Source organism: Sorex fumeus, unplaced genomic scaffold (genome assembly GCF_029834395.1).
Source record: "Sorex fumeus unplaced genomic scaffold, SorFum_2.1 ptg000125l, whole genome shotgun sequence".
NCBI classification, from domain to species: Eukaryota; Metazoa; Chordata; class Mammalia; order Eulipotyphla; family Soricidae; genus Sorex; species Sorex fumeus.
The window spans coordinates 5875847-5888788 of record NW_026606182.1 but is presented as its reverse complement, the minus strand read 5'-3'; the positions used below and the strand labels follow the sequence as shown (position 1 = coordinate 5888788).

The window sequence follows — 12942 nt, the reverse complement described above, 5'->3', positions numbered from 1 at the left end:
AGGGCGTTTGCCTTGCACGCAACCGACCTAGGTTCGATTCCCAGCATCCCATAGGGTCCCCCGAGCACCGCCAGAAGTAATTCCTGAGTGCATGAACCAGGAGTAATTCCTGTGCATCGCTGGGTGTGACTCAAAAAAAAAAAATCTAGAACAGTGGCAGAGGTCGGAGCGATAGTCCAGCAGGGAGGGCATTTGCCTTGCACGCAGCCGACTCGAGTTCGATCCTCGGCATCCCATGGGGTCCCCGGGAGCACCGTTAAGAGTCATTCCTGAGTGCAGAGCCAGGAGGAACCCCTGAGCATCGCCGGGTGGGACCCAAAAAGCAGAGGAAAAAAAACAAAACACTCGCAAGTGTACCAGCACAGAAGCTGGTCAGCTGAGTGTGTGTGTGTGTGTGTGTGTGTGTGTGTGTGTGTGTGTGTGTGGAGCTGCTGCCCCTCCCGGGCCCTCCTCCGCCTCATTTCTGGACCCTGAAAGCGGCCAGCCCGGCGCACCCCTGCTCGGTCCAGCAGCATCCCAGCGGGAGCCCGCACCCGGGCTGACCCCGGAAGCAGTCGCGGCGCCGGCGGCGGCGTCCCCGGTTGCCATGGCGCCGCCCCGGAAGTTGGGCGCGGCCGGGCCGGGGGCTGGAGGCGGGGCCGGCGCTCCCGCTGCTGCTCGGGGCCCGCAGGTGAGGCGGCGGCCGTGGCCGTGGCGACCCGGGAGGCGGCGGGGCGGGTGCGCATGCGCGGGCGGGGGGCGGCCCCGGGCGCTGCCGCTGCTGCTGCCGGACCCCCGGGCAGCCGGTGCGGACCCCCGGGTCCCGCTTCCCGCCCCCGAGCGCCGCAGCCGACCTTGTGCCGTCATTGTCTTCTCCTCCTCCTCCCCTTCCTCCTCCTCCTCCTCCTCCTCCTCCTCCCCCCCACCCGGGATCGCGCGGTGCCAGGGCCGCCCCCCGCCCTGGCATTCGCCCCTGTCCCTGCTGGCACCCTTTTGCACAGTGCCCGCAGCTCCGGGCAGCAGCCTGGACACTCGCCTCAATCAGGGCTGGGTGGGGCAGGTCGGTGCCTGCTGGGGGGGGCATCGTTGCCAGGGGCCGTCTGCTGGCGTGGGGGTGGGGGTGCGTGTCTAGGGGCGTCTGCACTGCCAGCCCGGGTGCAAAGTTGGAGCGGGGTGGGGTGTCCTGCCTCAGAAAGGAAGGGGCCTGGAGCACTGCTTGGAGAGCCCTCCCAAGCTATTGTGTGTTTACCGATGGCCCATTCCCTCCCAGCCCCGGAAAAATCTGGAAAATGATTCCGGTGCCCTGGGGTCTGGCCTGGCTGCCTGCACTGGAATGCACTCAGGGTCCGGCTAAGGCCGATGGGCGCTTCAGCCCTTGGACGGTTCTCCCGGCTTTTGTCTGCGCGTTGTTAGGACCCTCAGAGGTGGGAGCCTCTTGGCAGAGTTCTGCTCTCCAGGGTGCAGAGATGGTCCCCACGTGCTCCCGGCCTGGGGCGACAGCTGCACCCTGACTTCCAGGAAGCTGTGAGAGTTGTTGGACCGTTGGGACGGTGGCTGGCTGGCCACGCGCCCCTTGGACTGTGTGTTGAAGGCAGCTGGTCCTCCAGAGCCAAGTGTCAGGGATGGACGGAAACTTTTCACCCTTGGGCATGACTGAGAATCCCTGAGGGGCCAGGCGTCTGCATTGCGGGTGACCGACCCGGTTCGGTCCCGGTTCGGTCCTGGTTTGGTCCCTGGTACCACGTGGTTTTGCACAGGAGGCCAGGAACCCCTGGGAGGGGCTGGACACTCGCCTTGCATGCGGCTCCAGGGGTTCATTCCCCAGCACCCCATAGGGTCCCGAGTCCCGTCAGGAGTGACCCCTGAGCACTGCCAGATGTGACCCCCAAAAAACCAAACAAAATCTCCGGGACGCCTCTGAGAACTGCAAACCATCCCCCAACCCCAAAGAATCCTCTTCACGCTATGATGAGATTCCTGGGCCCCTCGAGGGCGCCCCCTTTCTGCCAGGCTCTGCACTGCACTGGGCTGTGTGGTTGGGGGGGATGGGGGAGGCCCCGGGCAGTGGGGTGGGTTGACATTAAGATGGGGACCTTCCTGGAGGAGGTGGCCACCTCGGGACAGGATGCAGCTCGGTGGGTGTGAGCAGCAGACAGGGGGCAGCACATGACTGGGGAAACCCTGGGAGAGGGGACATGGCGTCCACACCCTGCAGCGCTGGCCTGGCCCTGTGGGCTGCGACTTTTGTCCTCAAGGCCATGACAAGGTGCGTCGGGTCTGTGGCCCGAGAGGCGGTGACGTTGAGGTGAGGGGGATCGAGAGACCCATCGGGCTGCCGCAGTTCTCCCAGAGAGCGGGGAGAGACACGGACGGAACTGGAAACTTCTAGAATCTTCTGGGCCTTGCAGCATGTGGAGTGCCTCTCTTGCCACCCCGGTTCTGGGCCACAGCATGGGCACAGGAACCCGGGGGATCCAGGCTCCAGGCCCGGGTAGGTGCCCAGGGCCGTTGCTGGGGAAATTCCAGAAGCTTCCTGCCGTGTGCTACCTTAGGGATGGGCCCTTGTTTCGGTGCTCAGGGGGCCACTGAGATGCTGCTCAGCGGAGCTGGGGATCAAACTCTCGACCTTGCGCATGCCCATCACCAGGCTGGGCAGTGGCCCTGGGCCGGCCGGGCGCATCTGGCGGGGGTCTGGACAGCACAGAGGCTGCTGCCACCCACACCATCTGGGTCTTCATCACAGTAACAGAACCCCAGAGGCGAGTCCAGGCCTGGGGTCCCTCCGGAGTGACTGGCCAGCGCCGCGGCCCCCTGCCCCTGCCCTGTTGTTTTCTTGCATTAGCGCCCGGAGCGTGGGGGGCAGTGATGCTGTGGCTGGATGCCCCCCGGTTTCAGAGCTCCTATGGTAGGTCCAGCTGGACCCTGGGGGCGTCTGTCCCCTGAGGCTGGTGTCCAGGGTAGGGGCAGCCTCCCTGGCTCCTTCTGACGCCCCAAAGTACTTCCAGGCTGTAACCCCAGGGTCACAGGGCATGCCCGCTTGCTGTGTGGTCTTCATGGGGGCAGTCATAGCCGACAGCAGACATGGGCTGGCTCTTGGTCTCCTGGTGAGACCCCTCCCTTGTGGCGGGTGATTCCATCCCCCAGCCCCAAAATATGAGCCCCGTCCTGGGGCCTCGGGGCAGGAAAGAGTAGCCCCCCACCCCACCCCGGGTGCAGCCGGAGGCTGTGGGGGTCATGTTGGCTGGACGGGGAGGGCAGGTGGCTCTTTCGAATCCCGAAGGGGCCAAGCCCCATCTTGGCCCTGGTCACTGTCTCTGCTCGGTGGGGTGGGGGCTAGAACTGGGATGTGGGGGGTGCACAGTTCAAACATGACGCCTTCCCAGGAAAGCAGCTTCCCTGGAGACTGGCCATGTGCAGAGGGGAGTCTGGGGGGACTCGGGCCGGGGAAGGGGGTTGCCCGGACCACAGAGGGGTGGGCTCCTTTGCACTTTCCAGGTTTCAATCTGGGACAAGCAGAGGGGCGTGTCCCCCGCTGCGGAGGTGACAAACTGGGTGCCTCCAGGCATCACCTGGGGTCCACGGTCCCCCCAGGGGGCAGCGCTCACCGCGGGCTCTCCTCCAGGGTCATGGCCGGGAAGGTCAAGTGGGTGACGGACATCGAGAAGTCGGTGCTGATCAACAACTTCGAGAAGAGGGGCTGGGTGCAGGTGACGGAGAATGAGGATTGGAACTTCTACTGGTGAGTGCTGGGCCCCGCGGGAGGGGCTGGGAGCCCTGCGCCTGTGCCTACCCCGGGGTTGGGATGCCCGGCTGTGGCTGTCTGGCTCCTGGGCGAGGTTAGTGTCCCCCCCGGGGCCTGCCCCAAAGTCCCTGACTAGAGGACCAGACGAGGGCCGCAGTGCCTTTGTGCCTCTGTTTCCCTCTCTGCCAAGAGATGTGAGATGGGGGTGTTGGGGTACCATATGGGATGCTCAGGAGGAACCCCTGAGCATCTCTGGGTGTGACCCAAAAGTGAAAAAAAAAACAGGATTCAAACAGTTTGTGGGGCCTGAGTGATAGTCCAGCAGATGGAGCGTGTCCTCACCCACGGCCGACCCGGGTTCCATCCCCCACGTCCCTCAAGGTCCCCTGAGCACCGCCAGGGGTGATCCCTGAGTGCAGAGTCAGGAGTCAGCCCTGAGCACTGCTGGTATGTGCCCCCCACAAAGGAAAAGATTTGGGGTCCTGGGGTGTGTGTGATTAGGGGTCGAGTCTAGGCCTTGGGCTCCACCCCAGCTCTAAAAAACAAACAGCCCCAAACCATTCATGGGTGAGTTAGAGCCGTAAGAAAGAGAGAGGCTTGAGGCCGGAGTGATAGTACAGCGGGGAGGGCGTTTGCCTTGCACGCAGCCAACCCCGGTTCGATCCCCGGCATCCCATAGAGTCCCCTGAGCACCTCCAGGAGTAAGTCCTGAGTGCAGAGCCAGGAGGAACCCCTGAGCATCGCCGGGTGGGACCCAGAAAGAAAAGAAAGAGAGAGGCAGTATTTTGGCCTTGGCTGTGGGGTGGAACTCTGCCCAGCAAGACACAGATGTCCCCCCTACCCCCAGCTCCCTGAGGGCCCTGGGTCCGGAGCTGGGATCCTTCCCTCATGGTACCATGTTCTCACACACACGCATGCGCCCACACACTGCACTCTCACACATATGCACACACACATGTATGCATATGCACACACATATGCTTGCACACACACACACACACACACACACACACACACACACACTCTAATGATGACAGACAGCAGGCTCTGAAGGAAGCCTTCCCGCCAGCCCGAGTCAGGAAGATGGTCAGAACCGTCTGGGGGCTTGAAACCCCCGGGGTGAGGCACTGGGGGGTGAGGGGGGTGAGGCTCTCACCTGGTGCCGTGGCCGGGCCCCTGCAGGGGGTCTCTCCTGAGCAGCCCCAGGTGTGGCTCCAAGCCCAAACCCAGCACATCCATCAGGATCGCAGGGAAGGGGAGAGAGTGGAGGGGTCGGGGTGAGCGACCTGCACGCGAGGGGCCCGGTGCTGTCCCTGCCCGCCCCCCGCCCCCCTGGGGGTGTCAGGGTGCCAGAGGGGCCCCAGGGGGTGGCGCCTTCACCGCGCGGGCTCTGTCGGCAGGATGAGCGTGCAGACCATCCGGAATGTGTTCAGCGTGGAGACTGGCTACCGGCTCTCGGACGACCAGATCGTCAACCACTTCCCCAACCACTACGAGCTGACCCGCAAGGACCTGATGGTCAAGAACATCAAGCGCTACCGGAAGGAGCTGGAGAAGGAAGGGAGCCCCCTGGCGGAGAAGGACGAGAACGGCAAATACCTCTACCTGGGTGCGGGGCCAGCCCTTCAGATGGGTTTTGTTTGTTCGTTTGTTTAATTAATTAATTAATATCTCGCCCACACGGCAGAGCCTGGCAAGCTCCCCGTGACGTATTCGATATGCCAAACACAGTAACAACAAAGTCTCCAATGGAGACGTTACTGGGCCCGCTCGAGCAAATCGATGATCAACGGGAGGGCCTTTACTTACTTACTTAATTAATTAACTTTTTGCTTTTTGGGTCACACCTGGCAATGCTCAGGGGTTCCTCCTGGCTCTGCACTCAGGAGTTACTCCTGGCGGTGCTCAGGGGACCCTATGGGATGCTGGGAATCGAACCCGGGTCGGCCGCGTGCAAGGCAAATGCCCTACCCACTGTGCTATCTCTCCAGCCCCTGTTTTTTTTTTTTTTTATGGGATTTATTTTATTTTTTGTTTTCAGGGGCCCACCCACCTATACTCAGGGTGACTCCTGGCTCTGCATTCAGGATTTACTCCGGTGGTGCTCAGGGGACCCTATGGGATACTGGGATCGAACCCAGGTTGGCCATGTGCAAGGCAAATGCCGTCCCTGCTGTATTAGCACTCCAGTCCCCAAACCCTCTCAGATGTTGGCTGGAGATGCCCAGTGGGGCTAGGCGGGGGCACTGAGGAGTGGACAGTTCTCTAGAACATAGGGGTGCTCCGGATTAGGGGGTGTCTTTGTTTGGGGGATCTGCCCTAAACTAGAAATCACTTCAAGGCAATTCTCGGGGACCCTCTCGTGGGGTTTCTCTATTGAGTTGTTCCAGAACCTCTTTCCTGCCTAAGCACCTCTCCGAGCCTCAGTTTCCCCAGGTGGTGCAGGGGGCTGCTTTGGTCCCCAGCTCCTGGGTTGCCGGGGGAATCAAAGACAGATTTGTCGGGACCGGAGTGATAGTCCAGCGGGGACGGTGTTTGCCTTGCACACGGCCGACCCGGGTTCGATTCCCAGCATCCCATAGGGTCCCCTGAGCATTGCCAGGAGTGATTCCTGAATACAGAGCCAGACGAAACCCCTGAGCATCGCTGGGTGTGACCCTCCCTAAAAGGACCCAAAACAAAAAGACAGGTTTGACCAAGTGCCTGGGGCCCCGGGCGTCAGGGGGTGCTGGCGGGAACCGAGAAGCCGCTGGCCGCGCTCCGGGTAGGGCCGCCCTCGGACCAACCGCGCTCGCCTCCTCCTCCAGACTTCGTGCCGGTCACGTACATGCTGCCCGCCGACTACAACCTGTTCGTGGAGGAGTTCCGGAGGTGCCCGTCCAGCACCTGGATCATGAAGCCGTGCGGCAAGGCCCAGGGCAAGGGCATCTTCCTCATCAACAAGCTCTCGCAGATCAAGAAGTGGTCGCGGGACAGTAAGACGTCCTCGTGCGTGGGGGGGCCCTGCCGCCGCGCCCCTGTGCCCCCCCCGCCCCCCCTCCTCGCGAGCGGGCGGCGCCCTGAGTGTCGGCGCCTGGCCCGCAGGTTCATGTCGCAGTCCACGAAGGAGGCGTACGTGATCTCGCTCTACATCAGCAACCCGCTGCTCATCGGCGGCAGGAAGTTCGACCTGCGGCTCTACGTGCTGGTCTCCACCTACCGGCCCCTGCGCTGCTACATGTGAGGCCGGGCCCAGGGTCACTCTTGCTTGGCGCCAGCCGCGTCTGGGGCTTTAGAAAAGCCGGGCTGGGCCTGGAGCGATAGCGCAGGGGGAGGGCGTTGGCCTTGCACGCCACTGACCCGGTTCGGTTCCCAGCATCCCATAGGGTCCCCCGGCACCGCCAGGAGTGATTCCTGAGTGCAGGGCCAGGAGGAACCCCTGAGCATCGCTGGGTGTGACCTAATAAAGCAAAAGGCTTGAGGTCTCGGGGTGGTTTTGTTTTGCCCCGGTTTGATCCCTGAGTGATCACCTGAGCACCCCGAGGTGTAGCCCCCCAAAATAAAAAGAAAATGAAACTATTATTAAGATGAAAGCAACCAAAAACATAATAAAAGGGGTCAGAGATAGCACAGCGGGGAGGGCACTCTCCTTGCATGTGGCTAACTCCAGGTCCATCCCTGGCACCTCATATGTCCCCCTGAGCTCTGCAGGGAGTGATCCCTGAGCACTGAGCCAGGCGTAACCCCTGAGCACTGCAGGGAGTCAAGGACACGCCCAGCACCAGTGCTACTCCTGAGCATTGATCCAGGAATAACCCCTGAGCACTGCAGGGAGTGATCCCTGAGCACTGAGCCATGTGTAACCCCTGAGCACTGCAGAGTGATCCCTGAGCACTGATCTAGGAGTAACTCCCCAAGCACTGATCCAGGAGTAACCCCTGAGCACTGCAGAGTGATCCCTGAGCACTGATCCAGGAGTAACTCCCTGAGCACTGAACCAGGAGTAACCCCTGCACACCACTGGGTGTGGCCACCCGCAAAAAACAATAAATAAAAGAGTAAAGAGAGCTCTTTTATTTTTGTTTTTCTTTTATTCCTCTCCCCATAGTGCTGCCTTTATAGGTGTAAAGCAAACCCACCGCTCTTGTCTGTCCCTGGGACTCCGTTGCCCTATACCCTCTAAGACAGCCGTTCTTTTGTGGGGGGCTCTCTCTGGAGGTGCTGGGGGCCCCCTGGGCGACACCCGGGAGTGCTCAGGAAACGCTGGGGGAGGAACCCAGGGGCCCCGCCCTGCAGAAGCTGCCCCTTTAAGAGAAGGAGCTCCGTGCTCCCGAGCCCCAGTCGCCCTCCTCCCTGCCCAGGTACAAGCTGGGCTTCTGCCGCTTCTGCACCGTCAAGTACACGCCCAGCACCAGCGAGCTGGACAACATGTTCGTGCACCTCACCAACGTGGCCATCCAGAAGCACGGGGTGAGCGGGCAGGGACGGCGGGCGGCGCCCGGGACTGTCCTGGCGGCGAGCGGGGCTGGGGACGGTGGGTCTGCGGCCGGGACGGTCCTCGGTGCCAAGATGTGGGTCAGGGCAGGAAGCAATGCCCGGGCTGGTGACCCAGACGGCGGGGAAAGAACATTCTAGCAGAGGGATGGCTCCGGTGGCAGGAACTGAAAGGAAGTGAGGGAGGCGGGACCCCGGGGCGAGGGACCGGGGCGAGGGGTCGGGGCGAGGGGTCGGGGTATAGGCTGTGGGTATGGATTGTTTTTCCTTGTTTTTGGTGCCACCCCTGGCAGTGCTCGGGGCTGACGCCTGGCTCTGAGCTGAGGGGTCACTCCTGGCGCGCTCAGGGGACCCTCTGGGATGCCGAGGATCAAACCCGGCTTAGCCGCGGGCAGGGCGAGTGCCTGGCGCTGTGCTATGGCTCCGGCCTAACGCGGAGCTTTGGAATTTTATTTAAGAGATTTGTCTTGGCGTTTGGGCCGCGCCTGGCAGTGCGCAGGGCTCCCTCGTGGCTGTGCACCCAGGGTCTCCCCTGGCAGGCTTGGGGGGCCTACGGGGGTACCGGGATGAACCTGGGGTTGGCCGCAGGAAGTGGCTCTCTTCTCTGTTCCTCCCGGAAGCTTCTCCTGGGGCTCTGGCCGGGAGGCCGCGACTCCGTGGTCTGTGTGTCACCTGGTTACAGAATGGGAGGGTGAGAGGAAGGAGCGTCTCCGGGCTGGTGGGCGGACCGGGGGCGGCCAGGGCCCAGGACTGGACCCCGGCTCCGGCGGCCCCTCCTGAGAGTGCCCTGAGACGCCCCCGCCCCGCCCCCAGGAGGATTACAACCACATCCACGGGGGCAAGTGGACGGTGAACAACCTGCGCCTCTACCTGGAGAGCACCCGCGGCCGGGAGGTGACCAGCAAGCTCTTCGACGACATCCACTGGATCATCGTGCAGTCGCTGAAGGCCGTGGCGGTGCGTGCGGCCGGGCGGTGGGTGCTGGCTGGACGGTGGGCGTTGGCTGGGCAGTGGGTGTTGGCCAGGCGGTGGGTGGTGGTTGGGAGGTGGGTGTTGTTTGGGTAGTGGGTGTTGTTTGGGTGGTGGGGGTTGTTTGGGTGGTGGGTGTTGGTTAGGTGGTGGGGGTTTTTTGGGTGGTGGGTATTGTTTGGGTGGTGGGTGGTGTTGGTTGAGTGGTGGGTGTTGTTTGGGTGATGGGTGTTGTTTGGGTGGTGGGTGTTGGTTAAGTGGTGAATGTTGGTTGGGTGGTGGGTGTTGGTTGAGTAGTGGGTGTTGTTTGGGTGGTGGGTGGTGGGTGTTGGTTGAGTGGTGGGTGTTGTTTGGGTGGTGGGTGTTGATTGAGTGGTGGGTGTTGTTTGGGTGGTGGGTGGTGGGTGTTGGTTGGGTGGTGGGTGTTGGTTGAGTGGTGGGTGCCAGCTGGACGGTGGGTGTTGACTGGGCAGTGGGTATGGACTGGGTGTTGGGTATGGGTCGGGTAGTGGGTGCGGGCTGGGAGGTGGGTGCCAGTCAGGATTGGGGGCGGGGTGTGGTTCCCAGGTCAGAGCAGACGCTTTTGTCTTCCCTCTGTCTCACAGCCTCGTGCCTGTGTGTCTGTGCAGGGTCGAGGCAGCTTGTTTGGGGGGGCTTCTCAGTAGCATCGGCCCCCAGCTCCTTGCACGCCCTCAGCTCTTCTGGTCCGACATGGAGTGTTTCGCACTCAGCGGGCGTCGAGGAGGGGTCTCTGGGTCTTTGTCTTCATCTACTCGTGTCTGCATTTCCCGTGTTTTTTGTCACTTAACTGGGGCCCCTGGCCAGCGGGGCCACCCCCGGTGTTGCCTGGGGGAGGGACACACAGTGCCTGGCTGACGCTCCTTCTGCCGTCTGGGCCGCTCTGGGCAGACAGGGCCCACCCCTGGTTCACTGCAGACCTCCACTTGGCTAGCGGGGCCTGGGGGCGAGCGTCTGCGGCCGTGGTCCCGGGGGCAGTGCCGTGCTGGGTGTGTCCTGGGGCCAGTGCCGTGCTGACGGGGCCTCTGCTGGCCGGGCCTGGGATGCCGCCGCAGCCCCAGTGAAGAGCTGTCCAGAGAGCCTGCTCAGGTTATGCCGCAGCTGTGAGGTGGGCCTGTCCCGGGGCTGTCCCTGGGCTGTCCCCATCCGTGACCCGCCCCCGCCCACAGCCGGTGATGAACAACGACAAGCACTGCTTCGAGTGCTACGGCTACGACATCATCATCGACGACAGGCTGAAGCCCTGGCTCATCGAGGTAGCGCCGCGGCTGCGGGTGGAGGCCCCCGAGGAACTGACCCGTGTTCTGGGGGGCTGGGGCCGGGTCGCCTCGGGCCCCTGGGGGTCCCGACCAGCTGTGCCCACTCGCCCAGACCAGGAGACAGTGGGACGCGGGGCTTGGGGGCCAGGGCACCCCTGGGGCCCCACACGGGCCACCTGAGCCTGGGGCTCTGCCCTCTGCGCCCCCACTGGGCCACGCCCCTCCCCGCTGCGCCCCTGCCCCGAGTGGCGTCCCGGGGTGCTGGTGGTGCCAATGGGCTCTCTGCCTTCTCCTCCCGAGGTCAACGCGTCCCCCTCGCTCACCTCCAGCACCGCCAACGACCGGATCCTCAAGTACAACCTCATCAACGACACCCTCAACATCGCCGTCCCCAACGGGGAGATCCCCGACTGCAAGTGGAACAAGTCGCCCCCCAGGGAGGCCCTCGGCAACTACGAGATCCTGTGAGTCGCGGGGCCAAGGTTGGCCTACGTGCATGCATGTGTGAATGCGTGCGCCTGTGTGTGTGTGTGTGTGTGCGTGCGTCTGCATATGTACATGCCTGCGTGCGTGTGTCTGTGTCTGTGTTTGCATGCGTGAGTCCCTGTGTGTCTGCGTGCACGTGTCTGTGTGCGTGTCTGCCTGCGTGAGTGTGTGCCTGTGTGCATGTGTATCTGAGTGCCTGTATGCTTGTGTATGTCTGCATGCGTGCGGCCTGTATGCATGTGTGTGTGCATACCTGTGTGTGTGTCTGCGTGTGTGAGTACCGATGTGTCTAAATGCATGTGTGAGTGTGTATGCCTGTGTGAGTGTGTGTGTCTGTGCTTGTGTATCTGTGTGCATGTGTATTTGAGTGCCTGCATGCCTGTATGTGCGTATGTGTGTCTGTGTGAGTGCCTGCATGTGTGTGTGTGCATGCGTGTCTGTGAGTGCCTGCATGTATAAGTGTACGTGTGTGTCTGTGAGTGCGTGCATGTGTGTGTGTGTGTATCTGTGAGTGTCTGCATTCCTGTGTGTGTGCCTGTCTGAGTTCCTGCATGTGTGTGTGCATATCTGTGAGTGCCTGCATGTCTGAGTGTCTGCATGTGTGCATGCGTGACTGTGAGTGCCTGCGTGTGTGTGTGCGTGTGTGTCTGTATGAGTGCCTGCGTGTGCATGTGTGTGCATGCGTGTCTGTGAGTGTCTGCATGTGTGTGTGTGTGTCTGTATGAGTGCCTGCGTGTGTATGTGTGTGCATGCGTGTCTGTGAGTGTCTGCATGTGTGTGTGTGTGTCTGTATGAGTGCCTGCATGTGTATGTGTGTGCATGCGTGTCTGTGAGTGTCTGCATGTGTGTGTGTCAGACTATCAGCAGGGGTAGTAACAGTGTGGGTGGGAGCAGGAGAGGTGGAGGGCCCAGGTCAGGGGCTGGAAGGCGGGAGGCCCCGAGTCCGATCCCCACTACTGCACACTGGGGGGACAAGCACCCCTGCAGAAAGCCTAGAAACTTCGACTGATTCGGTCCCTCCAGCCGTCTTTTGTTAGAGATCAGTGGTGGAGTGGGGAGAGAAGAGTTAGGGTGCTCTCTGTTTGGGGGTGATTCCCAGCAGTGCTCTACGGACCCAGGGGTGCAGGGATCGAACCTGGGCCTCTCACATGCGAAGCAGACACTCAGCGCTTTCACCCATCTTCCCTGCCTAGAACCGGGCACCTTGGCGCTGGGCCCAGCCTGAAACCACTGAGCAGGGTGGCCAGAGGTAGCCTGCAAACAAGCAACAACTCCCCTCACGAGACCAGAAGGCCAGGGACACCCTAGGAGATATAAACAGGGGGTGGGACCAGGCCCCAGCCCACTTCTGTCCAGCTTCTGTCTAGCACGGAAGCCCTGCAGGACCCTGCAGCCTGGGCCTGGATTAGTGGGACGGGGCCGGGCAGGGCGGGGCACAGCTGGGGGAGCCTGGTGCTGGCCCTTCTCGCGTGGGCCTCTCCTGGGCAGGACCCTGGGCAAGGAGCGTGACCTGTGGGCACTGCGGGGCAGCCCCCAGCCCCAGCCTGTGTGCCCACTGCGGTGGCCTGAATGGACGATGTCAGGGGGAGGCTGGGCTGGCCACGGATTTCACCTGGGGAGATCAGACATGCGCCGGGGCCCTGGTGGCACTTGGCGGGCACTGGCTGGGGCGGGGGGGCGGGGCCAGGGGCCCGGCTGTTTCTCGGTTGCTGCAGCCCTGACACGGCGTCTGTCCTCAGGTACGACGAGGAGCTGGCACAGGGCGACGGGGCCGAGCGGGAGCTGCGAGGCCGGCAGGCGCCGGCGCTGGGCCCCAGGGGGGTCCGCTCCCGAGACTCAGGGAGAACCGTCCTGACCTGGAAGTGAACGACAGCCGGCCACGCCGGGCTCCAGCCCCGACCTCTCCCCACGTCTACACCCACCGAGTCGCCTATTTTGGAATTTCCCTTTTTTCTAGAGTCTTTGTGTTCCTTCCCCTAAGCCTGTCCGTAAATAAAGGTGCAGCTGGGGCCGGTT

The 12942-nt window shown here is 62.5% G+C and overlaps 1 protein-coding gene across 1 annotated transcript; it reads left to right on the top strand.

Moving 5' to 3' along the window:
* Nucleotides 1-625: 625 nt before the first annotated feature.
* TTLL1 (TTL family tubulin polyglutamylase complex subunit L1) lies at nucleotides 626-12842 on the top strand. The gene is made up of 10 exons (XM_056137521.1): nucleotides 626-670; nucleotides 3602-3718; nucleotides 5122-5330; nucleotides 6529-6709; nucleotides 6806-6940; nucleotides 8062-8170; nucleotides 9008-9151; nucleotides 10351-10437; nucleotides 10741-10904; nucleotides 12666-12842. Exons 2-10 carry the CDS (start codon nucleotides 3606-3608, stop codon nucleotides 12790-12792), a joined length of 1269 nt encoding a protein of 422 aa, XP_055993496.1. The 5' UTR covers nucleotides 626-670; nucleotides 3602-3605; the 3' UTR covers nucleotides 12793-12842.
* Nucleotides 12843-12942: the final 100 nt, after the last annotated feature.

Coding starts and splice junctions, on each gene's coding strand:
- TTLL1 (XM_056137521.1), top strand. CDS start 3,606: ATGGCCGGGAAGGTCAAGTGGGTGACGGACATCGAGAAGTCGGTGCTG. Junction 6,710..6,805: donor CGGGACAGTAAGACGTCCTC/GTGCGTGGGGGG, acceptor CCTGGCCCGCAG/GTTCATGTCGCAGTCCACGA. Junction 8,171..9,007: donor TGGCCATCCAGAAGCACGGG/GTGAGCGGGCAG, acceptor CCCCGCCCCCAG/GAGGATTACAACCACATCCA.